Source organism: Chanos chanos, chromosome 1 (genome assembly GCF_902362185.1).
Source record: "Chanos chanos chromosome 1, fChaCha1.1, whole genome shotgun sequence".
In the NCBI taxonomy this organism is placed as follows: domain Eukaryota; kingdom Metazoa; phylum Chordata; class Actinopteri; order Gonorynchiformes; family Chanidae; genus Chanos; species Chanos chanos.
In genome coordinates this window covers 53,373,794-53,399,969 of record NC_044495.1, presented here as the reverse complement: position 1 = coordinate 53,399,969, position 26,176 = coordinate 53,373,794, and the positions used below count along the sequence as shown (strand labels likewise).

The window sequence follows — 26,176 nt, the reverse complement described above, 5'->3', positions numbered from 1 at the left end:
GATATATGCGCAATAACGCTATTACTTCGTGGACCAATTAAAAGTAAGGACAAATGAAACTCAGACGGAACGTTTGTTTGTGTCTTCGACTTCTCTAATTTTTTTGTATGCCGTAGCTGTTTGAAATGGTACCTCTCATTTGTAAACGCAAGGCTCGATATTTAGAACAAATAATAAATAGGGTTTGGGCGTGGGAAAAGAACTTTATTTGTACAAAAACAAAATGCAAAAATGACTCAATTGTATTTACACAGTAAATATGAGTAGTTCGCAGTAATATTTATAAAAAAAAAAAAAATACATGGTTTAATGAGATTATAACAAAAGAGTATGGTAATAGAAACAGAGGCAGGTATTAGTTGGATTGCTATTTACAAGGGTTAAAAAACAGAAAATGTATCCCTAACCAAATTACATATGAATACTGAGGCAAACAGGGCAGAAAACATGCAACAAAAATAACATCAGTGTCCTGCACTGAAAACGCCAGTTTGTCAAGAGACACTCTTGTTTTACAATACAGTCACGGGTCCACATCAAAGAGAACTGCCCATTCTTTGATTAGTGCTTACGCGTTAAAATCACGAGGAGCATCTTAAGGACGGGGAAGATCATTGTTAGGAATGAACTCTTCCGAGCATTAAGACTAAAAGAAAAACGAATAAATACAAATCTCGGGAAGTGAGTAACTACAACGGTCATTTTGCAATAAGCAACGCACAATCACAAAAGAATCTTCTGTTAATACATTTCTGGTACAGCACACCCGTCTAGGGGATACTCGGCCGAGAGTTGTATTGTTTACTGCAGGTAATTAATCGGTCCCTGATTATTGACAAAGTATTTAGCACCGTGATAAGGAGAAGCACTTGTTGTCTCCTGTATGCTACAACATTTAAGGAGTGTGTTGATTGTAACTGCATGAGACACCTGTGTGAATATTCAGGGGAAATTCTCACTGTAGGAGACATCCAAGAGCTCTTTTCAACTATACAGCCATTTGATTGGATCTCATGTAGTCCCAAACGCTACAGTACAACCATTGGTCTATAAAACAATAAATACAAGCATAGCTGCACATGAATAGATATGGTCAAATGTGCATTATGTACCTGAGAATAAATAAGATTGTGATTTTTAACTGTTCAGAGTTTACAGAAGTAAAAACAGAACAAAACAAACAAACAAACAAACAAAAGAGAAAGAATCATGGAATAAGGGATGTCATTTAAAGCGTCACACATGACATGAAACTAGTTTTTTGATTTTGATCTCCAGACTCCAAAATCCATTCAGCTTTTGAGGAGGCTACTGTGTTTACGAAATGAGGTGAATTGACCCCGCCCGCTGGAGTAAAGCGTTAGATCTGTTTTCAGAACATGGCCCAAATTATCTTTACTTCACCAAGACAACAACATGAGAAGCTGTGTCCATAAAAAAAAAAAAGAAAAGACTGAAAGGAAAAAAAAAAGAGGCCTATGGCATGCCACATCCAAAAAAGTCCATGCCAACGTAACGAGGGTAACCCGCCAGGACTTTGCGCTCAACTGGGTCAACCTTCCAGTACTGTCTGCCGCTGATGAAATGGGCAAAGCCTGCAGAATGAAACAGAAGTTTAATCTCAGCGTATCACATTTAGATTTACACCAAGTTAAAATTAGCACTGAAAAAAAAAAACCCGAACTGAAACATTTGTTAATATCACCATCTAAACTGACTCAAACATTATGCATTATTTATCTGGATTTGTTTCATGAAGTGTCTTTGGAATGAAAAGCATATGTACTGATGGAACGCATCTCAGTAACAATAAATAAATAAAACTCCTAAGTAGTCCCCATGTAATGGTGAGTAATATCATCCAAATGTAATATTGTACTGTAAGCTGAGTGAGGCCATGTTAAGTATTGCCAAGAAACTGCTGCACATCCCAAATTAATGTGATACATCTGGAAGCCATCATCATTTATCTGAGAACTGCAATCCATTAGATGCTGAGAAGTTTACTTTTCTCTCCTCTCAACCGTAATTAAACTTCCGATCGTTGTTTACCCTGGGTATCCTGGAACGCTGCGTCGACTTCGTCGGGAATGCCCCACCAGTCCTGCTGCATGCTGTGGGGGTGGCCCGTGTCCACGCGGTTCTGGAGGGGATCAAAGCGCCAGTAGGCCCCTGACTTGAAGAAGTAAGTCTGGTGGCCATTCCTCTCCCTCCAGCGCAGGGCCGCCTGGATACTGCCGACGGGGAGACCCAGGTTCTGCAGTGTGTCAGGTCCTGTGATCTGCTTCTCAGCATCAAACACCCAGTAGTTATTTCCTGCAGGAACAATTTATATATATATATATATATATATATATATATATATATATATATAATATCTTATAATATTGTCTGTTGACATAGGGGCATTTTCTTTGATTTAAAAGCCTTTGATCATTATGGGAATTTACAAACACTGATCATCTGCGGAAGTAAAACGGTGTATGTGCTGTGTCATGCCGCGTTCTGAGTGTGTTTGGGCCATTTCAACGCCTGAGTCTGAGCTCGTACATCTGCACTGTGATAACACACTTTTACCATGTTTGTGGTAAGAAAAAAAAAAACGGTTGGATGTCAAATTGATTATGGTCCATTTTGTTATAGACAGTTGCTCCCCCTAGTGGTAAAACAGGTGTAAATCATGTGCTCTACACGTGCATTATAACATCATAATTGTGGGTTTCAATGGCATTGAAAGAATAATCACTCTTTTGTGGTTATCCTCACATGAATCTTTCACTTTGACCCCTGATTGTTTTTAGAAATTTACTATCTTTTAAATGACAGAGCAATCTTATGTGTTTGAATATGTTAAGGTAAAAAAATTTCACGAGTTCTAGGTCTGACGTGTGTGTTTTTTTGTGTCTGTGTGATTGGCACACGCATATATGTTCTGCTGTAAATATATATATATGCATATAAATATATATTTGACACCGTACGTTTTCCCTGGCATTCGTGTTTGATCATGCCTGTCATTAGCAGTACATAGCTGGAGGTTTCCATTCAGATATGGGTCAAGGGGAAGCGCTATATCTCCCATCTCCGTACATCTGTATCCTGTGGCATGCCTAGTCCTGCTCCCTCATTCAAGACAACCACAAATCACAGCATACTTCACTGCCATGTTGCCCACCTTCAAAGAACCAGATATTGCCAGTTTTGTCTTCATAGGCGGCATCAATTTTCTCAGGAATCCCGCTCCAATGGCGGGAGGCCAGGGCGGGGTAACCTTCCTGTAGCCGGCCGTCCCGAATACGCCAGGCGTAGCTGGCCTTGAAAAAGAACAGCTCCCCCCGGATCATGGACACCGCGTCAAAGTTCGTGTGACAAGCATCCGGCTGCAACCACGGAAACCAAAAGAGAAAGAGAGAGAGAGAGAGAGAGAGAGAGAGGGATAGAGAAAGGTGAGTCATGAAAGGAAGAAAGAAAGAGGGGGTGAGAAAAGGGGTGGTGTGTCGAGTGAGGGATACGATGAGAGACAAAAAAAGATGAGGACAGAGATTAACCAACATTTTTCTCTCTAAATTCTTTGTAACCCCCCCCCCCCCCCCCCCCCCCCATTTTTTTGCTTTAAATGTTGTTGTTATGTTTTCTTAAGCACAGGACGTCTCCCTGCTCACCGCGCTGATGATAATCTCATTGGTTTCTGTCATGCTTGGGGCTGGGGGCTCGGGCCGAGGGCCGTACAGATATTGGATGCCCTGTTTGTCGTCCTCGCTGAGCTGGAGCGGATAGGAGAAACTGTAGAAAGGGGACATGATGGCTCCAGGTTCCAGGGAATGCTGCAAACCCAGCACGTGACCGAACTCATGGGCTGCAACCTGCAGCAGATCTGTACCTGCGGATGGGGGGACGGAAAGAAAAGAAAAGAAAAGAAAAGAAAAGAAAAGAAAAGAAAAGAAAAGAAAAGAAAAGAATTACTATTATAGCTAACGTGGTTCTGTTAAGCTTCGCTACACCTTGGATTTAATCTTCTGTAGATCTGGGTCTTAAACTCAGTCGGATAAAGGCCAATAAATTCACTTTGTTTTCATTCTCTTGTACCTTTCCTCACGGTAAACTCAGAACATTTTGTGACCGTACATAAATCAGTGCTGTCATAACTCTCTTTCATTTTGTTTTCCTTACTGAAATATGTTATTTTTCTCAATGGTTCTGAAAGGCATTCCTGAGGACGTCTCATGACAGGAGTTTAGACAGATCAGCATTATATTTCGATTCAAACCTTTCCATCTGTCACGGTGATTTGTCCTTATAACATTTGAGACGCTTTTGCGATGTTCAGACCTGCGCCGAATCGTTGATAACTTGAAACAAGCTTAGACAGCAGATCTAGTGTGCTCAGCTAACTCCACGGCGAGGAATGCGGCTCCATCAGGGGGGCAACAACACTTGCTCTAACACCCACCGAAATCGTTCCCTACGGTCCAGGACTCGTCATAGTCGAAATGGATGTCCCCCTCCCGGTGCGTCCTGGGAAAAAACGCATGGGCCAGAATTCCCCCAGGGCCGTCAAAAGGCAAGTTATCTCCATGCCAGTACCTGTAGATTAACACACACACACACACACACACACAGGTGTGAAACAGACCATCATTTTGCTCTCAGTCACAGTCTATCCTCCAGGTTTTAGCTCCAGGCTGTCCTCGGCCGCCCGGGCCATCCGTACCTGTTGAAGTCGATGATGATGTCCGCGTCTCCCTCTCTGACTTCGGTAAAGGTGAGCGGCGTCACCTCGGTCCAAACTCTCAGGGCTTCCTGCAGAACCCTCCGTACCTTGTCCTCACTCATCTGCCACGGGAAACGCATTATCCTGAACGAGAGATAAAAGAAAAGACGTCGCGCGTTATTGGAAAGCGGCGCATGGCTCCGGCACATACACACACGCGCGCACATGCACAGACGCACGGCGTGTAACTTCACAGCGCGTAAAACCAACAAACCCCATTCATTCACGCATCCTTGCACCGCTGTCGAAGACTGCGTGTGTAGACACATAGGAAAAAATATCAGCACATTCTCATGCGCACATGCAAACTTTAATTAACGGACCACCAACCGACGCTACGACACACTAAACCACATCAGAGACCACCATCACAGCACACTAGACTTTCCCCACTATCTATCACTCTAAAAGGCCACCTGGCTCCCATGGCGCACGATCTTATATTGCTCTAGTTCTGATAAAACCCCACCTGGTCTTTATATCCAAGCCTTGAATATTTATATTTTTTAACTCTTGGTTTGTGTTGGAGGTAGGGAAGTTTGGTACTACAAATTTGGTACTACACGTTTGGTACTACAGTAACAAAATCTGAAAAATGACAGAGGACGAGCTGATTGGATGGTTTATCTATCTCTGTCATCTCATTGGCGAACAAGTAAAATCTCTTTGTGGGTCGCACACTGAAAAAAAATTGGGAAGCTTTGGCCTACTGGTCTACACTAGTCCAGAAAGGAGTGTGTTCTCAATAACGTATTCCTGCCTCTAACTTGTTTTGAAATTTTATTTTGTTTCTTTTCATGTCTATTTCTAGCCATGTCAGCGACTTCCCATTTGCATCACTTGTGGAATTTGCCATTTTTTTCAAGCAAGCATAAAAAAGGGTCGGTTTTTTATTTATTTATTTATTTTTAATCTGCTCCACTATGTCCCCCTTCGTGACCCACAAGACTGAAAAACACTGCCTTAGGATACAGAACTCAAGAATGCTGATAATCTTTTAATCTGTTAAAATGAAAACCATGACTTTAAAATATCTGTCGTTGGCAAAAGTCCATTCATATGTGCTCCGTGCTCGACAGTCAAGCCCAGACACACTCCCGAGTTCTGTCACCTCAAACGCTCCTCCATTTTTTTTTTCTTTTTTTCATTTCATAACAGTCAGATTAATTTATTACATACTCTCAGAAGCTACTCTGAGGATTGTGTTGCACAAGAGTTCTCAAAAACCCATCATATTTATATGAGCACAGTGCCACAATACAGAAGCCTTACGCAGCAGGCTTTGGGTGTTTCCTGTCATTTCTTATTCTTATCAATATGCTTCCCGTACGAATAACGTTTTCACAAGTTACAAGTATGGGCACATTAAACAGAACAGAATAGCGGGGGGGGGGGACATTTATAGTTAAAATGGACTTTTGTCAGAGCTATCTATTGGAATTTCTCTCTCACAAATGTGAACCACGGGCCCGAGAAAGCTCTCCTTCGTGACAACTGAGCGCGGGCTGGACTGAGCATGCACACGGGTGGATTTATGAGTTGAGGTAGCATGACAGGGGTGCGCGACCGCCTCTACGCCAAGCCCCCATCCGCGCTGGTAATCAGGAACGCTACATTAGCTGATACAAAGAGAGCTGATGAGAACCCATAGAGAGGCAGAGGCGGTGGCCCGCCGTTGACCCCCCGCACACTCCACGGTCTAGAGCCTTTGAATGGATGGTGGTGCAAACAGTGTTGATTGCCCCCTTTTCTTCATTTTGCTTCCAAAAAAAAAAAAATGGGATGAGAAAGCCCCTGTCTGCACTCCTACCTGTGTAAGGGGAGGGGGGGGGTGCAGTTCATGAACATACATGATTGTAGACAGTTTGGTGAAGGATCTAGCTCTCTTGGCATACAAAAAAAAAAAAATCATCTTTCCCCCTCCTCTGTACAAAAAATACACACAAATTGCACTGTGCATGAAACATTTCAAAATGTTTGTGCGAAACTGGTGCTTGTTTCAAATGGGTGATACATTACTAACAGGGTACCATCAGCTAATATGTTTTAAAGCGCAAGGCATGCTGGGAGAGTGTTCCTCAGATCACAGGCTGGTCATTACAGTTCTACAAAAAGTATGTGTTCAAAAAAAAAAAAAAAATAGGAAAGAACACCTGAGAAGCAAAGACATACATTTTGGCAAATGGTTACATTTTTCCTAGAAAAGAAGCAGGCAAAAACCATAAAGAAATTCTATCATGCCACACACAGACCTCACACACATTACATCACCATTCTCTTTCTGATAAAACACAAAGTACTCTTTCATGACAAAATACCTCAGTTGTTAAGGTGGCACATGAGGAGAAAGGTGTGGTACCAGTGTGTTGCCAAATACACAATAAACCCAAAACAGTCTTTCTCCATGATTCACTGACAATAATTTAATATATAAACAGAAATTACTGAATGCTTTTTGTTATATGGCGAAGGTGTGTCCACATGTGTGTGTGTGTGTGTGTGCGTGTGTGTGTGCGCGTGCGTGTGTGTGCATGAGTGCATATGCGTATGTGTGTGTGTGTGGTGTGTGTGTGGTGTGTATGTGTACGTGTGTGTGTGCGTGTGTTTGTGTGTACGTGTGTGTGTGGTGTGTGTGTGTGTGTGTGTACGTGTGTGTGTGTGTACACGTGTGTGTGTGTGCAGCATGCAGCATGCCTTACTTATACGTGAGGTCGGTCTTCTCCCAGCGCCCACCAAAAATGACAAAGCGTTTGGGCCGATGCCTTGTGCCAAGATGAACCTCCCTCTGGGTGGGATAGTCAGGAACACCACAGCGGGGTCGATTAGAGTCTCCTGAGGAGTGCTGAGCCTGGGTGGGCTCTGACGCCCGTCTCTTGGCCCATGTTGTATCTTTGAGCGTCTCCTGTGGGTGGGCCCCCCTGGCCCCTCTCTTCACATCAGAGCGATGAGAACCCTGCAGCCAATCCTGCAGCAGAGACATTAATCACAGCTTATTAAGGATACTGTATCAGAGAGTAAAGAAACACTGACAGACAGGGACACACACACACACACACACACTCAGTTAGTGATTAACAGGCGCTCACTTTTCAGAGCAAAATGAGACAGATGGGAACATTACTGATTGTAGAAATCAAATGCTGCTTTTGTGGGCATTCAAACCAATGGGAAAGCTCCATAGCTTTTTTTTTTTCCCGCCAAAACAATGGCAGCCACAGGTGCAGGGACAAGAATCAACAAGAACACCTTGAACCACGAAAGAATGAGTAGAAAGGAGAGCTAATAAACTTTCTCACCAAAATTAAGCGCCGTCTCCACATTAAAAGGTAACTGAGTTCGAATTAGATGATTTCTCTTGCATGCTGTTTTAAGAAATGCATAATGTATTTTCATCATGCTTGCCTTGGGGCACGGCAACAACTGGCAACTGATAAGAGAAGGTGTGTTCAAATATCGGTAAACAAAATAAACATACCAATCCGTCATCATTCTGTTACCAAAGGAGTCAGCAAGCTTGGGCACCGCTGGCTTTTCCGCTGTTGAACATGATATTCTTGGCTAAGTTTACAATATAGTTATAATTTCGAGATCCACTGGTAACAGCACAACTCCCTAAGCAGCATTCAAAGGAAATGGCTAGCTTCATTAACCAGGGCGTAAATTACAGAGAAAGAGAGAGAGAGAGAGAAAGAGAGTAGTGCCCTTGGTAGCTCACTGGTTCTCTGAGGCCCCAATCTGTGGCTTTTATGGAAGCTTTAAAATTCAGGAAGCTGTTCTCATTTTTTTGCAAACTGTCTACATTTTCTTTCTGCACATTAATTAGGTGAAAAACATGTTTTTTAGGTATGTGCCAAAGCAGTGATAGGCTAATTTACTTTTACGTGTGAAGTCTTGTATCTTCTACGAGCGTGTCTTAGAATTGTGGGGGGTTTTTTTAGAATTTGTTGCCTGTGTGATTTTCTGTGTGTCTAGCATCTTCAAAAAAAAAAAAAAAAAAAGCCAATGGATCTTTGCCAATGTCGTTTAACCTGAAGCCATGTTTTGTATGAACCAGTAAATCCAAAGGAGACCTTGAAAATCTGAAGCAAGATTTTTTTGCAAGATTTTACTTGTTTTCTTCCTTCCGACCAACGCAAACAAAACTCAAAATTAGTACAGTAGAGCTCCAACGGATGTTCAAGGCACGTTTTTAGGCCGGGCCGTCAGCATTCTGTTGACGTTTAAGTACATACTGTAAAACTTTGTAAACGTGTTATTCTTGTTTCAACTCCGTGACCTGGCCTCGTTCTCGGACAGGGACACAGCTGTAATTCCTGACCGGTGGGGCGGGGTAAGGGGGGGGGGGGGAGGGGGGCAGTGAAATAAAGGGGACAATGCGCAGCAGGAATCAGCGTGGAATGTGTCGGATCCTATGAGCCGAAGAGATGGCCTCTCTGCTGCGGTTTTTAGAGCCATTTCAAACCGGACTCAGAAGAGTGAAGCTTGGGTAGGGGAGGGGCGGGGCTGGGGAAGGCTTGTGTTTATGTTAGACACATTTGTTAGATCAGAGGTTTATTTAGCTTGTGCGGGATTTTAAACAACAGCCCACAAAACCATGAAAAAAAAAAATGCATACGCACATACACACATAAATAGGTGAAAATAAACATCATCTATACATCTGACATTCAAACGTACACCAGATATGTGTAACGTCAGATGTACACACTTCAAAGGTCCACTCAAAAGGGGCACATGGCAAATGTGAAATGGTATATGGATATTTGAAGTGGACATAGGCTCAGGTTTTTCGGAGTGTGTATACACACAAACACACACTCACACAAACAGACACACACACAGACTCAGACACAGGCTCAGGTTTTCTGAAGTGTGTATACACACAAACACACTCACACAAACACACACACACACACACACACACACACATAACTGAAACATCCAGTGATTACACTTCAAACTTGCCCAGTCCTTTATGCACTGTTCACACTCATCAGGATTCACTCAACCTTGGGCTTTCAGTCACACCTCTGTTACAGTCATGAAGCACTTGGCTAGGACTTCACTCTCTGACTCACACACATCCAGGTAAGGTGCTTTCCACGTTGTTAACACAGTACACAGCTGTTTTCAACTACAGCAGCTAAAGGCAAATGGCGCTCAGCCCATTCCATAACAATGGTAGGCATGTCTGGACACATAGCTGTACAGTGGATGGGACTATAACGGAGTACCGATGCTACACAATGAGAATGTATTATGCTAGCAGTGCATGCTAAATGTAGAGGGACCATATCTTCAATTTTTTTAATTTAATTTTTTATTTAAATATCGTATTTCTTCATTGTATGCTGATTTGTCTTTTGACTAAATACCTCACCCAGCGGGAAAATAAGATGTTGATTCAAGGTGGTGTCATTTAGTGAAAAAACAAGATGATTAGCAACACAGTAAAAGCGCTTTATCAGTGATGCATGGACGATTAAATGGAGTGTATCCCACAACCTTTGCTGTTTCCTCTCTCTGCATATTTGTCACATAGTTCAAAGCACCAGCCTGGACCAGAAAGTAAGTAAGTAAGTAAGCAAAAACCCAGAGTTTAGGAGTCCAAGTGTGGGCTCATGGTGTTATCAAGTTCTCCACTTATGGTCTGAGAGACTTGAAACTTTGACTTTGTAAAAAGAAACAGACAGAACGACGTGTTTTCGGTGTTAAGAACAAGACGTATTATCCCTTTAAATCCTGCCTTTGTCTTTGCCATAAGGCTATTAAGCAAAGTTATGTAGGCTAACAATAGAGAGGCATCTCCTTCCATGGCTCCCACAAGCTGTGCCAAACGCTGCTGGCTGGCTCTGGGGAACCGTCCGGCATGTTGGCTCATGATATGGATCCCACTGAAGAAATCTCGAAATCAAGATCCCCCTGGTAGCACGTTACAGGGAGTCCCGGAGACTATTGTGTTTACCCAAATCCATCATTCACTCTAACCATGCTGAAAGAGATTCCAGTCAAATACAGATAGCTGTGCCGTACTCCATATCTAACCTGCCTCTGATTGTGGTTCATGTTTTGAAATGAATGAGTGTAGATGAAGAAGACAGTGAATAATACTTTTGATTCCACGTATCTGGTCAAGTGTGCGGTTATAGTGAACAACAGATCTGTGCAGAATCTGTGACCGACTAAAATCCACAAAACAAAGCCAACATGTCTATACAAGGTTCGTATGGATGCACAGCGTTATGCATATCACTGACTTAGCAGTACAAACATACAGCGTTACATTCAGCATTGACCTACTTACCTACAATGAACTTATGTAAGTTCCTTTGTCCCTTGAGTTACGAAATAAACAAAATAACAAAACGCATACCTTCTTGCACACGAAGCGCTGAAATCACTCTAACAACAAAAATTGATACCAAAATGAAGTAAACTGAATCTCTCTCGTAATGAGCATCCCCAACCTACGCAAATGTAAAACCTTCTTATCTTTACACTCGGCCGATGCCCCCCTTTTTCCACAATGAAAATGCACAATTACGGTTGTTTAAGAGATTCTTTATCATAGATTTATATCTAAATTATACTAAATTGAGAAGAGGAAAAAAGATTGTTCTGAATGGAAACACAGGATGTGGAATTCCTCTAATTAAATTTATTTTATGTACACAGTGCAAGGTCCACCAATGTAGACGAGTCTTTATAAGATTAAGGATTTTTAAGAATTAAGATTAATCAGACTCAAAGGAAATCCACCCTTGGTAAATATTTACAGGTTTTTGCCACAGAGAAGAGGCTTTAGCTTTCTTAAACAGGCTTACGCTCCGTGTTTAAAACCAAGATTGTGTGGAAGAGATAAAGACAGAGGGTCTAAAGAGATAAGGTGTGGCTGTTGATTTACACAGTCGGCGCGGAAACCATCTTATCCCCAGTCGTTTATGACACTGCATCACGTAATATCAGCGACAAACTGTCCTGAAACAGAATGAGCTTTAAACCGTTGGGAACTCTTACTGCGTTGGAACAATCATCCAATCGCCCTCAGTGAACCTTTCCCTCCCTTCGAGATTCCAAGCCCACAGATGCTAAATGTGATGATGTCACTCTCTCCTTGATTGACCCTGTGATGGTTCCTGTGGCGTGGCGGGGCGGGGGGAGGAAGGGGGGGGGGGGTTCCCCTCTGATTTGATAATGAGAATGATGAATGTATTCTCTATTCCACTGGGATCATCTCCCAAGTCCTCAGGCTACGGTTTGGTATGTGTGCAGCGTGAAAGCACTCCTGTGTGATTGACGTGTCTTGGTGCCTCTGAAAAGACCAGCTTGCACTTGCATTTGTTTTTACTGCTTTTTTAAAGCTTTGTTTTGCCTTTTGTGAATATATACCCCCACATGCTCCACGTGTTGGGGCAAGTGGATTTATTTTGGTGAAACATGATACCTGAAAACAATATTTACCTAACCGTTGCTCTAGTTTGCTATTTTGGCGGCGTTGCCCCGGTAAAAACGCAAATGCCTTTAAGTCCACCGAACGCCACTAAGGCTGGGTTAACGGGGACACACGTACGTTACTTTCCACGTATCCGTGGACAGAGCGGCGAGCAGGGACAGTGTGTGTGTATCCAGCCAAAAGCTGCAGACAGAGAAACTTGTCCATGCCTGCAAAATCACTCGGTCTTCTGTCAACAATGAGAGAACAGACTGACAACACTACCGATTAGGCTTACGGTCGAATCGCCAGAGACATAACACTGAATTTGGCCCTATTGTTTTCCACTAGCTGAGACTGCAGGTGCAGCAGGTCATTGTGGTGGCTCTTACGAGGTGGCTTATCATTGAGTACGACAAAGCAGAAGTATTTTACAATTTTTCCCCACAATACCTGTATATATATATATATGTCACCATTTAATGCAAAAGTTTAGGACAGGCTACAGAGGAGCCATAGTGAGTGAAAGCATTTCAAGAAAACAATCCACCAAAACAACTGTGAGCATCAATAAGTGACTCGCATTACAATTTATATAATAGCCTCATCTGTGTTGCAGTAGAATATGCATTATATTATAGTGCACTGATAAAGCATTACCGACGGTGATGCGTACCTGTATGTCTGTCAGATGCAAGTCATTTCCGAATCAAGTCTGAAAGGATGACACTGTTTCCAGTATTTCACATAACGGGATATGTCATATGTTGCTATAAGATAACTTTTTGCACGAGATTTTCGTGCGTTAAAACGATCTAAAATACGTTTACATCTTCTACAATAGCCTACATGTGCAACACATTATTAAAAAAAAATCAAGACTTATCAGACTAAAGATATTTCTTAGCGCGAATGCAAACGAGTCTATCAGAAAACATGTTGACTCACCCTGGAAACCTTGCGCTTGTTCACCCCTTTTTGTTCATGCAGTGGCAGACAGTGTACACTAAGCGAGAAATACAAGGCGAAAGCGCTTGCCAGAAGCCCAAAGACCTGCATCTTTTTCTTCTCACGAGCTGACCCAGCAGCTCGTTCGCGCGAAAAGCAGCCGTAAAGAAGAGCTGTATGCTTGCGGCACGAGCGGCGTTGAGCGGAGCAAGTGAGTGGTGAGGAAAATCAGGATGCGTTTTTATATGGAGTGATTTCTTTGTTCCCTTTCCTCAAATTACACTTTTTTTTCACGGGCTGGGTGACACTATAACTTGCACCCACGTGACTCTTAACTCTTTTACCGCTGCTAACCCGTGCATAATAGTGGAACCCAAGTGGACCCAAAGTAACCATATGAAAGCATATCCCTATGAGGATTATTAGAGTTCAACGTCGAACAAGCATTGCAATAATGTTAATCATTTGTAGCCGTCAACGTAGTCCGGTGGCAGTAATGCAGTTAATTGAGTTCTTCTCGAGTTAGTACACGGCTTTATGTGTCAGCTTCCACTCTGTCTCCAAGAGCTATAATAAACCTTATTACCTGGAGATTAAAATGTAGATTTCCTTAAGGTAGTTCTGCCTTTTGATCTCCTCGTTTGCCTTCACACTTAAGAGTTAACCGGAGTTCCTGAAAAAAAAACAACTTTTTACAAAAACGGTCATACTGTGTGACGAGAATAGAAGTACCCTTAAATAGAGGGAGGTGAGCCTTTTTCAGGAAAAACTCTGGCTCATAACTCAATTGATATACAAATGCAAACCATGTAAATAAAAGTAAATGAACTCTGCACAGAAGGCTTTGTTGACCTCCTTTCTGGTGACACCTCTTTACAGGTAACTGACAGAATCCTCTCTTTGAAATGTCCTCACTTAAAGGTTGTGTCCCTAATTCACTGGCACAATGTCCAGGTAGTAAGAACATGGGACTTTGTGTTCTAATAAGACAAGAAGTACAACCCCCCCGCCTCCCTCCCTCTCTCTCTCTCTCTCTCCTGCCTCCCCTGTCTACACACACCTATCATATTCTGGGTAGTCATCTTGAGCAAAATCGTTTACTGATGACAGTATATCTCTGCATATCTAGTCCTTGTACATGGTACATTATAGATGCAGTGGGGTATTTTGCAGAATGATGTCTTTATAAGCACAGTAGTTACAATTTAAATATCTTGAAATACTCTCTTCAAAATGTACAGAAGCTGTCCAGTTGTATTAAGTGAAATGCATGGATATTATTGGCCCAGACTGTTGTGGTTTTCTATATTTAACTATTCAAATTCATGCTGGCTTATGTCCAGGCAAACTAGTATTAATGAAACATCAGAAAGTCTCTGTCCTTACTTTATTTACCATGCAAATGTAAATGCTGGCTTCTAATATGGCTAAAATCTAGACTTACATCAGATGACCTTGTAAACCATACCCTATATCATTCAAATCATTCAAAATTCAAGGAATTTAAACAAAGTAAGCGGTGTGATACCAAGAACGTGACACATACACACACACGCGCGCACACACACACACAATCAATCAAACCAGTTCAAAGCTGTCCTTAAGACTTTTTCTTTAAGGTGATGCATATTTTAGCTTTGTTAACGTTTGCAACGCCACAGACACCTAGATTGCCTAAGCCTGCAGGAACAACCGCTGGGATAAAGGGGCAAAGCCATGATTTGGATTAGGTTTAAAGGACAAGGAGGCCACGATGAGGATTTATAAATTCAATACAATGTCCTTGAATTATGGATATAACACTGCGTATAAGATAAGTATTAATTCATTTGTGTCACGTCCTGAAAAAATATTCAGATTTTTCTAAGGGAGACAGTTTAAAGTTGAAGTGATTTTATCCTGTTAGACAACATATTCATCAGTTGATGTGCATTGTGTTGGGCGGGTTAACCAGAGGCTTGAAGTTCCCCGAATGAGTCAATCAATGATTAAAAAAAGAAAAAAAAATCTCATGTTTACACTGTGTTTACGTCTGTTTGGACTGCACATTCAGTTTGGGCAGAATCTAACCATACAAGGTTAACACTGATGTTTTGAACGCCTATTTGTGGTTCAGTTCAGAAAGCAGAAAACAGAGCAGAACAGAAAACATAAACTCTTGGAGCTCGGTCTTCCTGGCTCCGGCGGTGAATTTCCTGTATGTGACGATTCGCAATAGTTTCTACGCCTCAGTAAAGCTGTCATTTGAAAAAGCAGAGGCTTCGGTTTCATAACCGGACATTGAGCTTCAGCGGCGTCCTGGGGGACAGGATGAGGGGACGTAAACAAAGGTGGATGGAGTAAATGAGAGTCTGGTTAGTGTGTGGGCTGTCAGGAAAGAAAAAAAATATTAGGAATCCGGAGAAGTATCGACTCAAGAAGACGAGATGCTCTTTGCGCCACGACATGACATGCCTCACTCCGTCAACATTACCATCTCAAAAACTGGATGCTCGGCCAATTAGACGCATACGACAGACCGATTTCCTGACGGAAATGTTGCCGCTTCACACCCTGCGCGCATTTCTCTGATCTGAGATGATGTCATCGCCGTGTTAGACCCTGCAATCTTTTCTAAGTGTTCACATATGCCAAGGAGTTCAATATTTGAGCGAGTATGCGCTATTTTAAGAGTTGTTGTGTATGCTTCAGGATAGTCTTCAAAGCTTTAAAAAAATGTCACTTTATCTAGAGCATCTGGCGCTTATTCATAAGATTGAGCATGTAATCAAATACATGCGTGTTTTCCGACCAGATTAATATATCTATATCGCATTTAAGATCTGGGGCCGATGAGTAATGACTTCATTATGTCAAAATATACAGCATAAGGAACACGGCCCGGGATAACATTTACAAAACAGTACATTTTTGTTCCAGATCACACAGGCTCCCTGATCACTGAACATCAAAGTTTGACAGTCATTTCGGTCATGGGTGATAAAACCCTCGTACTGAATTTTAAAGTAGTAACTTGTCAGCGTTGATGTAAGAATCATAGAACCCAAAGAGGACGAGATAGGCCTAATCAGCTATGCATAATAAAAACTAATTCATGGGATTTATAGACAAAGTCAATCACCCTTTGGCAGGACAGAATACTCAAGTCAAACCACATCAGCATGTTTCTGTCTTTGAATGGAAGTTGTTAAGTTACTGGATATTAGAGCAGAATCACATTGAAAGGGACTGAATGTTGCTCACTGTGTGCTTGTGATTCGTTTGAATGTGTGTGTGACTTGGGTGCATTATTTCCCTGTGAGATCATGAAAGTGGTGAGGGAAAAGTGTTCTGAGTTAACCTGCCCTTAGGTCACATTTTTATATACTGGTCTCCGTTTCTTTCTTTCTTTCTTTCTTTCTTTCTTTCTTTCTTTCTTTCTTTCTTTCTCTCTCTTGCTCTCTCTTGCTCTCTCTCGCCCTCCCTCTCTCCCTCTCTCTCGCTCTACTGACTGCCTGACTTTTGTGAGATAGGCCACATGCAAGCATGTTAATGTTCTATAGAGACCCAGTGCCTGTTCGTAACTTCTGTGATCGTACAGGGTAGAGCTACATGAAACAGCCACACGTCAGGAGATAAATTAAAGGATTTATAGCAGAGGGTGAGAGTGAACTTGATGAATGAATCATATCATGTGTTTGGCAGGCTTGGTTCATTACCTGAATGCTAAATATAGAAGGAATGAATAACCAGTTGATGAAATAGTAGAATTTCCTTTTACCCTGATATTTCAAGACACAAAAGAAGTTTTCGGGGATTTTAAGAGCACATAAGGACCTAAGCTTGTCCCCCACAGAACCGCGAGCCTAAAAGCTGTAAACATCTGTACGTCTCTGATACCGTCAGCTAGATCCAGTAAATGTATATTTTATCCCCCTTCAAAGAATGGACAAAGTATTTCAGAAGTTGATAAGTTACTGTGATCTGCCATTTGTAAAGGGGAACATATGTGAATCTACAACACGGACCGAATCAGACAAACCCTCCAACACAGTCGGTTTGGTTCCTCCAGCCCTCTGCAATAAACCAGAGCCCATATGCCTCTTAAAATGCAAAACAGACCCTCGACTAAAAGCCTGCCGTGGGCTCGTGCAGTCCTCAGTGACCTCCAAGCCTTATTACTGGACTGGATTAGTTATTTTAACCCCCTAACTGTTGCTAAAGATTCTTTTGACTTTTTTTCCTGAGCTTGAATAAGCTGTTGGAGATGATCTAAGCTAAACAGCTCTCGGAAAGATGAATAGGTTACTCAAATCCTGTGATTGTCTGACTGCTTAGCTGACATGTTCAAACTGTTATTACTTCCTTAAGAGTCATCTGTGAGTATTATTATGAAAACATGTGGGTGAGAGGGGGGGGGGGGGGTAAAAGCAGGACAGAGAGAGAGAGAGGGGGGGGGGGAGAGAGAAGAGAAGAAGGTGAACAAACAAAAATTAAGTCTATGTGTGTATACACTGCTTCTAGTCCTCTAAGTGTGATTAACACCAGAGAGGCAACAACAGCATTTTTACCTCAGGTCAAAAAGAAAGATGGATTTATTTTGCTCAAATGACCTCACAAAGTCCTTACTTTAATGAGGTGCATCTAGAGTGATAAGTGCACAATAAAATGCTGATCTTGTAAAATACGGCCCATCAAAAGCACTCTGGTTACGATTATCGTTTTTGTGCTACATTGCCCACATCTCCACTCCCTCATCTTCCTCTTCTCTTTCATTACTCTGGTTTTATGATTTACTGTACATTTAGAAAAGCCTTCCAAAATATTTTAATATGCGCAGAACATGTCCCTTTGATGGTACAGCGTCTAAGGCGCGTCGCGCATCCAGCATCCAGTGAACAAAGACGCTTCGGTCGTTTCTCTGTGTGGATACGCTGAAAACACGCATGTCGGGTTTTAAACAATACCATCTGTTTACATTTATCCCTGAAACAGATCCTCCGTCCTACAAGCAGCCTGAGGTTTTATGTTTTTCAGGAATGTTCCGTTTTCGCGTGTTTTCAGCCCTGATGAAACTACATTATCTCGTGTAACAGGGCGCATGCGTTCTCAGTGTTTACAAAAAGTCCTAATGCTTAAGTGATTAAATTACAATGAAGAATACTTACAAATGTTTGAAAAGCACTCACTCCTGTTGCGTCTATAAGCTAAGTAATGTATTCATCTGTGCAAACGAGAGGAAAGATGGAGTGACATGATCTGTAAGGTTACTTTTCTACTGTGTTGGAGAAAGTGCAGTAGGACACAATGACGGTACAAACATGAGGGCCTTTTACTTAGAGGCGCCACCAAGTGGTCACACGGAGTATAGACTGAGGACGTATTTTGCTCTAAACCTAAGGAAACCAAAGAAAAATAACCCTAAATATTGAAATGAGGTTCCAAACAAATCTTATTTGGAGCTGTAACATGACCAGAAAGCCAAAAGGGGGATTCACTGAGTAGTGAAACATTTATAACAATTAGTGACTAAATTGTTTAAAAATTCATCTTGCCTCTCAGAAAATGATTTCCTAAGTTTTTCTCTTCAAATTCAGCACAAAATTTTGGCTTGCGGCGATAAGAGCACTGTTAAAGATGGTGACATTTTTAAAATAAAACATCAAAGAGTGCTTGTATTCACCATTACTTAAGCATATTTTCTGCTACATCAGTATAATTATAACAGTGTGAGTCATAATCACACATTGAAATGTGAACTTTAAGAGACTGGATTGTCTTCCAGACGTGGGAGAAAACTCTATGGGGTGTTCTTTCTCACAAAGCTAAGCTTTTCATCAGAGGTCAAAGAGTTGTTGGACTTTAATTTTGAACCGCACTATCTTGGTCTTTCTCTCTCTCTCTCTCTCTTTCCACACACACGCACACACACACACACACACGCACACTCACAAGGAACTGTGAACCTTCTCTCTCGATCGCACTAATGTACAAATTCGCTTTCAAGTCTCACTGCAATGCTTATATCATAACACATTGCTTTATTTGTCTATTAATCTCAGCCTTACTAATGTTACTATGACACGACGATTTGTAACTACAGTTTTTGTGGAGTCTCTCTCTCTCTCTCTCTCTCTCTCTCCACACACACACATACTCACAGAGAAATGTGAACTCATGTCATATCAGCACCTTCTCTCTCGATCGCACTAATACACAAATTCGCTTTCAAGTCTCACTGAAATGCTTATATCATAACACATTGCTTTATTTGTCGTATTAATCTCAACCTTACTAATGTCACCATGACAAGGCGATTTGTAACTACAGTTTTTGTGGATTCTCTCTCTCTCTCTCTCTCTCTCTCTCTCTCTCTCTCTCGTCCTCAGACAAATAGGCTGTGACATGAAGATTTATGTTTCTCCCAGCCCTTGCTACTTGTCTTTGATCACTACGTAAATACGTCCTAAGAGCATAAATCGACCAGACAGCCCTTACATGGTAACCTACTTTTAGGTGTCGCAACAACATTATTATTACTGACCCTTAGGGAGGAGCTCCATCCAAACGTGGGAATATTAAGATGTGAATTCCGTACAGACCTCAACACTCGAGTGAATCTCTGCACTCCTTCAAAATGCCGCTTGAGTTGTTCCTTGACCTTCATTCTCAACCTTGTCGCTCTGTCTTCATTTTTGCCAAGGCAGCCAACATTCCATTTGAATACAAGGCTGTTGTTCTGGCTTCAGGTACAGTGAAAAACTTTTTGATACAGTGGTAAATTTATGTTTACCGTCCTGTTGTAGCGTCAATCAACTGAAAGAGTCTGCAGAAGTTTGACTGATGCATTATAATTAGTCCAAATTGTTTGAGTAGAGTAATGCCGGCTGGCTTTAATTTACAGACAGCACACATATATTGCTTGGTTTCGAAAACATGGAGACATGTAAAACGTTTTTAAGAACGTGGCAATACGTCAGCTACAACAAGGTCTTATTTCGGACTTGAATAAAAATATTCTTATATGATCTAAACTTAAGAGGCACCCGTCCTTATGTCTGAAAATTTGGGTGGCTTGACTCTTTCAAAGGTCAGTTTTTAGGTCTACGTTAGCAGCAGGTTAGGTAGGATTAGCTCGCTGATTTAACCTTTAACAGTGTGCCGATTTACTACGGTAAAGCATTGCATTCTGGTCCTATCTTTCAATGGCACATGTCACAGGTGAGCAGTATGGAGACGAGTTTGCGAAAATCAGTATTGTCCGAAAGGTCCCCGTCATGAGGGATGGAGACTTCATCCTGACGGAGAGGTACGAAAAGCCAAATCAAAGCCACTTTGAAAAAAGCAGCGCTTACCAAACTTAAAACTGATTTAGGCCTATTTATTCACTAATATTTTATAACGTATGAGAAAAAAGTAAAGCAAGCCTTGCTAAACTGCAAAGATTTTTTTTTATACTTTCTTTTGTAAAATGATTGTTCACACTATGATCTTTTACCAAATTGCATCTAGTTTCATTTCATCATAATGGCACTGAACTCCATTGTCCCTGTGGTGCAGTACAGCTATTCTGATGTACATGGTCCGTAAATTTGGTACCCCTGATCACTGGTACCCTGCAGACCTTCAGAAACGTGCAAGAGTAGACGAATACCTGGCCTGGCAGCATTCAAATATGAGAGCTCATGGATCAAAGGTCTTCTGGTTCAGGGTAGGATCTGCTCTAAAGTTCAAATCAATATGTTCTTATTTGTGTTTGGTTTGTTGTTGACTTATAGGAGTGCGAATACGGATGACATAACATGTGACCTCTGTCCCTCACTTGCTCGCTCACTCACTTAGTTACTCACTCACTCATTTACTCGCTCTCTTGTTTCTGAACTCTCACTCACATTTATTCTCTGTCATTCACTCAGCTATGTGATTATTTTATTCCTGTATGTTGTTCATTGTGTGATGTGTTGTTTACTGCATAAGTGTATACTAATGATGAGGCTTCTTTAGGGGGTACTGCCTATGGTCACTGGTGAACCAGTACCCAAAGAAAAGATGGACTCCGCTCTAGAGGACCTTAACATGACTCTGAAGCTGTTTGAGGAGAAGTTCCTACAGAACAATCCTTACATAATTGGAGAGCAAATATCTCTGGCAGACCTGGTGGCTATAGTGGAGATAATGCAGGTAAAAAGCTATTCTGCATTCAGTTTAGATTGTGAAGCGTTATCTATGTTGTTTGAGATTCATATCAGGTTTGTCCTCCCGTCGGAGAATAACGGAGAATAATGCGCAGTGTGTGTCTATTCTTTCTCTGTCTCCCTGTGTTGTAGCCAGTTGGCACCGGTCTGGATGTGTTTGAAGGCAGGCCCGCTCTGAGTGCGTGGAGGGACAGGGTGAAGAAAGCTGTGGGCGAGGCTCTGTTTGATGAGGCTCATAAGGTTATCATGAGCCCCGGAGATCTCAAACAGACCCTGACAGGCCAAGAAATGCCGGAGTTTCTCAAGATACGAGTTCAGAAAATGTTCATCTGATGACGCTTCTTCTCACGCTCAATAAAAAAAAAACAAAAAAAACGTTCCCGAAATCTCACCTGAACATATCTCGTCTCCACGATTTGGTTGTCACGGTTAACTGCAGATTGAATTGTCTTTAACGTGTTTTCATGAATCAGGTGTTCAAAATGTCAAAAATAAGACAAAGCATGCATCCTGTAACATTGTCTTTATTATACTGAATATTTAGACTTTAAGACGTTATTCAGAATCAAGAAGAGGGTAAGCCACATGTTTATACAAAAACCACAAAACACATACAGCATTTGCATATAAGCATTCAAGACTTATCTATGTTTTTAGAGGATCCCATAGAAGTTTAAAATGGTTTACAGTGCATTAACCAATAAGGTTAGACAGTTTGTCAAACTGACCCTTTTTCTGTTTCGGTCTGACTCTTGCTGGATGCTTCTTGGGGTTTCTTGCAACAGCTAAGCCCCCAGAGCTTGTCCTTCAGAAACTTATTGGAAGCAGTCAGGAGTCCAGCAGTCATGATCACGTAAAAGGAGAAGCTGAATACAATCACAGTATAACTGATTCTGTTGCTTTGAAGCGCAGAAAGGAAGAAGATGGAGACAAAGGCCAGGGTAGTCAGGTAAACACCCACCAAGGAAATAGTTAGCTTGCACACCAGCAGGTAGGAGTCAGCACTCTGAACCTGGGTCTGGTTCTTACGCAGTGACAGCGTGTGACCGCAAAGATGTACCACTAACCGCAGAGAGGTGGGAAGCATAGTCATTAGAGGAAAAAGGCAGAGGAAACATACAAAAATCAGAGTGAAGAGACTAGGGTCGATACCTGCCATGAAAACGAGGCTGGGGCATTTGGTGACGTTCGAAGTAGCATTCCACGTGCTGTTGATGGTGCTGTAGCCTGAATCACTTTCGGCGGCACTGAGTGTTAACATAGGCGAGAACATACAGAGAGCCAGTGGGTAAGTAACCAGGACGGCCGCATTGATGATAGAGGAGATGTTGGTCTTCAAAGCTTTGAGACATTGCCTGGAGAAGGTCACAACCTTAATGCAATAGAATACACTCAAATGGGCGATAGACCAGACACTGATAGAACTGCTGCTCAGCCACAGGTACAACAAGGTGAGGATGAACGGATGGGTGGAACTTTCACAGAACAGATCCCACTCCATAAAGGTATCCAGCACCATGTAGAAGCAGGAAAGCACGAGGATGATGTTATTCAGAGAAATCGAGGAGATGATCAGGTTCACCGTCTGTACACTCTTAGCCTTCCACAGCTGCTGGACAGTGAAAATGAGGTTGAAGACGTTCAACGCAATACCAGTCGCTACCATTATCGTCATAGCAACCATGTCAGCGCTCTCTCCCAAAGTCATTCTTATTATTGTTACTATTTACTGTCCCAATGAAATGACCTGTCAAACAACCACAGCTGCAGTCATGAATCATAATGCCACCTGAAAACATCTTGCCAGTTTTATAGAGATGGACTCTCCTATGCAAAGTGGTCCTGGGAGGTGCAGGCAAGAGGATAGGCTGAAACGGGGAGATACTTATCCACCGATCTGAAAAAACAAATGAATTCAAATAAGGTTCAATAAGAAATCCTACTGGTCCTTACTGTAGGGTTCATGTGTAGCATCTGAGACAGTAAAGATCAAATGCTGATGCCATCACCTATATTCTGGGTAGTCATCTTGAACAAAATCTTTTACTGACGTCAGTATATTTCTGCATATCCAGTCTTTGTAAATGGTACATTATAGATGCAGTGGGGTATTTTGCAGAATGATGTCTTTATAAGCACAGTAGTTACAGTTTGAATATCTTAAAATACTCTCTTCAATATGTACAGAAGCTGTCCAGTTGTATTAAGTGAAATGCATGGATATTATTGACCCAGACTGTTGTGGTTTTCTATATTTAACTATTCAAATTCATGCTGGCTTATGTCCAGGCAAACTAGTATTAATGAAACATCAGAAAGTCCTTACTTTATTTACCATGCAAATGAAAATGCTGGCTTCTAATATGGCTAAAATCGGGACTTACATCAGCTGACCTTGTAAACCATACCCTGTATTATTCAAATCATTCCAAACTCAAGGAACTAAAACAGATTAAGCCAAAGGACAGAGAGTGATACCAAGAACGTGACACACACACAAAAAGAGAGAGAGAGAGAGAGAGAGAGAGAGAGAGAAGGGGGGGGGGGGGGGGGCTTTCACAAAGTCTTTGTTCTACGTGATTTTGACCACTATTCATAAATTATTACCAAGGTGCAAGCGTTCTTGACTATGAAAAATGGTACAGTTGATTCACGCTAGATGAGTGTAGATTTGCTGTTGTTGGTTAAGACAAGGATGAAGAACAGATCATGGTTAGGTTTGAGCTCAGTCTTAGAGTTTGGTTTATACTACACTCATTTACAGACTTTTCACTGTCACTCTGCGAGTTTCCTAAGTGAACCGCTACCGACCTAATGAACGTGAGTGAATCTCCACTGCCATCTACAGTTTAAACATTGTTACCACAACTTCACAGTCTGGAAAGAAGTCGCTACAAAGATTGCACTGTAATAACTTCATTTGTAATGTTTAGAGTCAAACACTGTTCATAACACGGCAGCACTCTTATCTCAAATTCGGACATACTAAATTAATGAGAGAACCCTCGTGAAATTAATTCATTCAGTTTTCAAACTTTACAACTATATTATATAGTGTTTATATAGCGTTTTATCACAGGACAACATCAAAATCACTCGGACTCCAGATATTAATAAACTGAACTGTCGTGAGCTTGTTTTATCGCAAGAGCGATCAGTCCCTTGGGGTAATGCTTGTCCCACTTATTTACCTATTGATGTTACCTCTGGATTATTGTCTTATTTACATCGAGAGTATATGATTTTGTACTAAAAGTTAATCCTGTTGGAAATGAACAGTCGGCCAGGCTATTCAATATTCTTCAGTAGCAACAAAGTACGCATTATTGTGGTAGCGCGTCTTCCTGACAAACCGGGCAAGAATTTTCCGGACCATGTGACCCTAAGACAAGAGGGCTGGACTGGGGTAACGCTGAGATTTCTTCGCTCTCTCGCGTGTAATTTTGCAGCAATGCCTTGCAGCTTGCTCAACCTATGTCAGTACGAGACGCAAAAACTAGTCAGAATCAGAAGCGTAAAACTCGGCTCATTAAAATGGACACTAAACGGCATTATCTTAATGTTCATTTGGTGAGTAACCGGTCAGCTGCTTCTCTCTCAGAGAGACTCACGCCCACGCATCTTGACACACCAAGATCATTGTTGTACACTGTAACCGTTAACTGGACTTAAATTATAACTCTGCTGATAACCATTGTCAAAGCGAGATGCCTTGCTTATACTGAAAATCCTTAGTCATTCGGTAACTTGGTGGGTGTTCTACAGTAACGATAACGCACACGAACATGTACAGTAGACTTTTTTTTAAATGTCATGGACTGAAATTGACAGTTATTACTCACGAACCTATATGTAGAATGTATATAATGTATAACTGTTTATTTTCCAGTATCATGTTGCTGTGGAATAAAGAATATCAAGAGTATGACTTGGTCGTCAGTTCTGTCACAACGAAGGTAAAGGGTGTAGCACAGACAAACATATCCGATATGGGTGAAGTTGTGTGGGATGTCGTGGACCACAGCGGACCATCTCAAGTACGACATCTCCCTCTTTATGAATGAGTTTGTTATAAGCCTTTGGAATTCACTGATAGGCTACGCAGAAATTTTTCGCTGCGTCTAGCAAATAGAGGTTTCATTTACTGTTGTCTTCCGCTGCTGGTGTACTCCTATCTTTCAGGGGAAGAACTCATTTTTTGTTGCAACCAATGTTATTGTCACAAGGAACCAGAAGCAAGGTAAATGCCCAGAGGTAAGCACATGTATAAAGTCTTCATTGTCGCTCCAACATACAGTGCACTTGCAGTAGCCTACAAACAACTCACTTTTACTGTTCTTGTACTGTAGGTTCTACATTATGGGAAGCAGTGCCACACAGATAAGGACTGTGAGAAAGGATACTCGGACCAACATAGCCATGGTACTGGCAGTGGACACTCTGTGATTTCATGTTCCAGCTGGTTTCACCAGCCATCCTTTGCCCTCATCACGGTTTAATCAATCACATTTTCTCTGTTCTTCCAATCTTATTTGTATCATTTTACTACAAAGAAGGTTATGTAAGTGCGAACCCACACTGGTGCAGCTGTGATTTAGCTGCACGTTAGAAATAGCACAGATGTGAGAAATTGGACGAGGTTACGCTGAGGTTTGTGGACGTGTGGTTTGTGGCTTTTCTGAAGTGGCTAAACTCTTTAAAAGTGTGGATGATTTCACCACTACAAGAAAAAAAATTGTATTATTGTGTTTATATAGGAAACTAAAAAGGGTAAAATGTATTTTAAAAATAGGGGAACTGATCTTGATTGTTGCCATGGTTAATGGTTATATTTTGGTTTGTGCTTCTGTG

At 41.7% G+C, this 26,176-nt stretch overlaps 4 protein-coding genes across 4 annotated transcripts in view; 2 read left to right on the top strand and 2 right to left on the bottom strand.

Moving 5' to 3' along the window:
- Positions 1-298: 298 nt before the first annotated feature.
- On the bottom strand, positions 299-13,399 carry mmp11a (matrix metallopeptidase 11a). The gene is made up of 8 exons (XM_030772597.1): positions 13,152-13,399; positions 7,471-7,736; positions 4,712-4,855; positions 4,451-4,584; positions 3,663-3,880; positions 3,176-3,380; positions 2,053-2,316; positions 299-1,595 (listed from the first exon to the last, which is right to left on the bottom strand). Exons 1-8 carry the CDS (start codon positions 13,260-13,262, stop codon positions 1,477-1,479), a joined length of 1,461 nt encoding a protein of 486 aa, XP_030628457.1. The 5' UTR covers positions 13,263-13,399; the 3' UTR covers positions 299-1,476.
- A 6,292-nt stretch (positions 13,400-19,691) lies between these two features.
- Positions 19,692-21,831, top strand: gstt1a (glutathione S-transferase theta 1a). Its single transcript, XM_030767833.1, has 5 exons — positions 19,692-19,879; positions 20,352-20,439; positions 20,691-20,841; positions 21,135-21,311; positions 21,458-21,831. The coding sequence occupies exons 1-5, from the start codon at positions 19,768-19,770 to the stop codon at positions 21,656-21,658; spliced, it is 729 nt and encodes a 242-aa protein (XP_030623693.1). The 5' UTR covers positions 19,692-19,767; the 3' UTR covers positions 21,659-21,831.
- Positions 21,832-22,043: 212 nt separating this feature from the next.
- tas2r200.1 (taste receptor, type 2, member 200, tandem duplicate 1) lies at positions 22,044-23,147 on the bottom strand. Its single transcript, XM_030765283.1, has one exon. It carries the CDS (start codon positions 23,031-23,033, stop codon positions 22,044-22,046), a length of 990 nt encoding a protein of 329 aa, XP_030621143.1. The 5' UTR covers positions 23,034-23,147.
- Positions 23,148-24,776: 1,629 nt separating this feature from the next.
- p2rx7 (purinergic receptor P2X, ligand-gated ion channel, 7) overlaps positions 24,777-26,176 on the top strand; it is a 5,307-nt gene continuing 3,907 nt past the window's right edge. The window contains exons 1-4 of the mRNA XM_030765272.1: positions 24,777-24,895; positions 25,215-25,362; positions 25,508-25,579; positions 25,675-25,747. Coding sequence (XP_030621132.1) covers positions 24,777-24,895; positions 25,215-25,362; positions 25,508-25,579; positions 25,675-25,747 — 412 coding nt within the window. The remainder of the gene's footprint in view (positions 24,896-25,214; positions 25,363-25,507; positions 25,580-25,674; positions 25,748-26,176) is intronic.

Coding starts and splice junctions, on each gene's coding strand:
- mmp11a (XM_030772597.1), bottom strand. CDS start 13,262: ATGCAGGTCTTTGGGCTTCTGGCAAGCGCTTTCGCCTTGTATTTCTCG. Junction 3,881..4,450: donor GACCGTAGGGAACGATTTCG/GTGGGTGTTAGA, acceptor CCCCATCCGCAG/GTACAGATCTGCTGCAGGTT. Junction 2,317..3,175: donor CAATATCTGGTTCTTTGAAG/GTGGGCAACATG, acceptor TTGTTCCTGCAG/GAAATAACTACTGGGTGTTT.
- gstt1a (XM_030767833.1), top strand. CDS start 19,768: ATGCCGCTTGAGTTGTTCCTTGACCTTCATTCTCAACCTTGTCGCTCT. Junction 19,880..20,351: donor GGCTGTTGTTCTGGCTTCAG/GTACAGTGAAAA, acceptor CACATGTCACAG/GTGAGCAGTATGGAGACGAG. Junction 21,312..21,457: donor CTATAGTGGAGATAATGCAG/GTAAAAAGCTAT, acceptor CCTGTGTTGTAG/CCAGTTGGCACCGGTCTGGA.
- tas2r200.1 (XM_030765283.1), bottom strand. CDS start 23,033: ATGACTTTGGGAGAGAGCGCTGACATGGTTGCTATGACGATAATGGTA.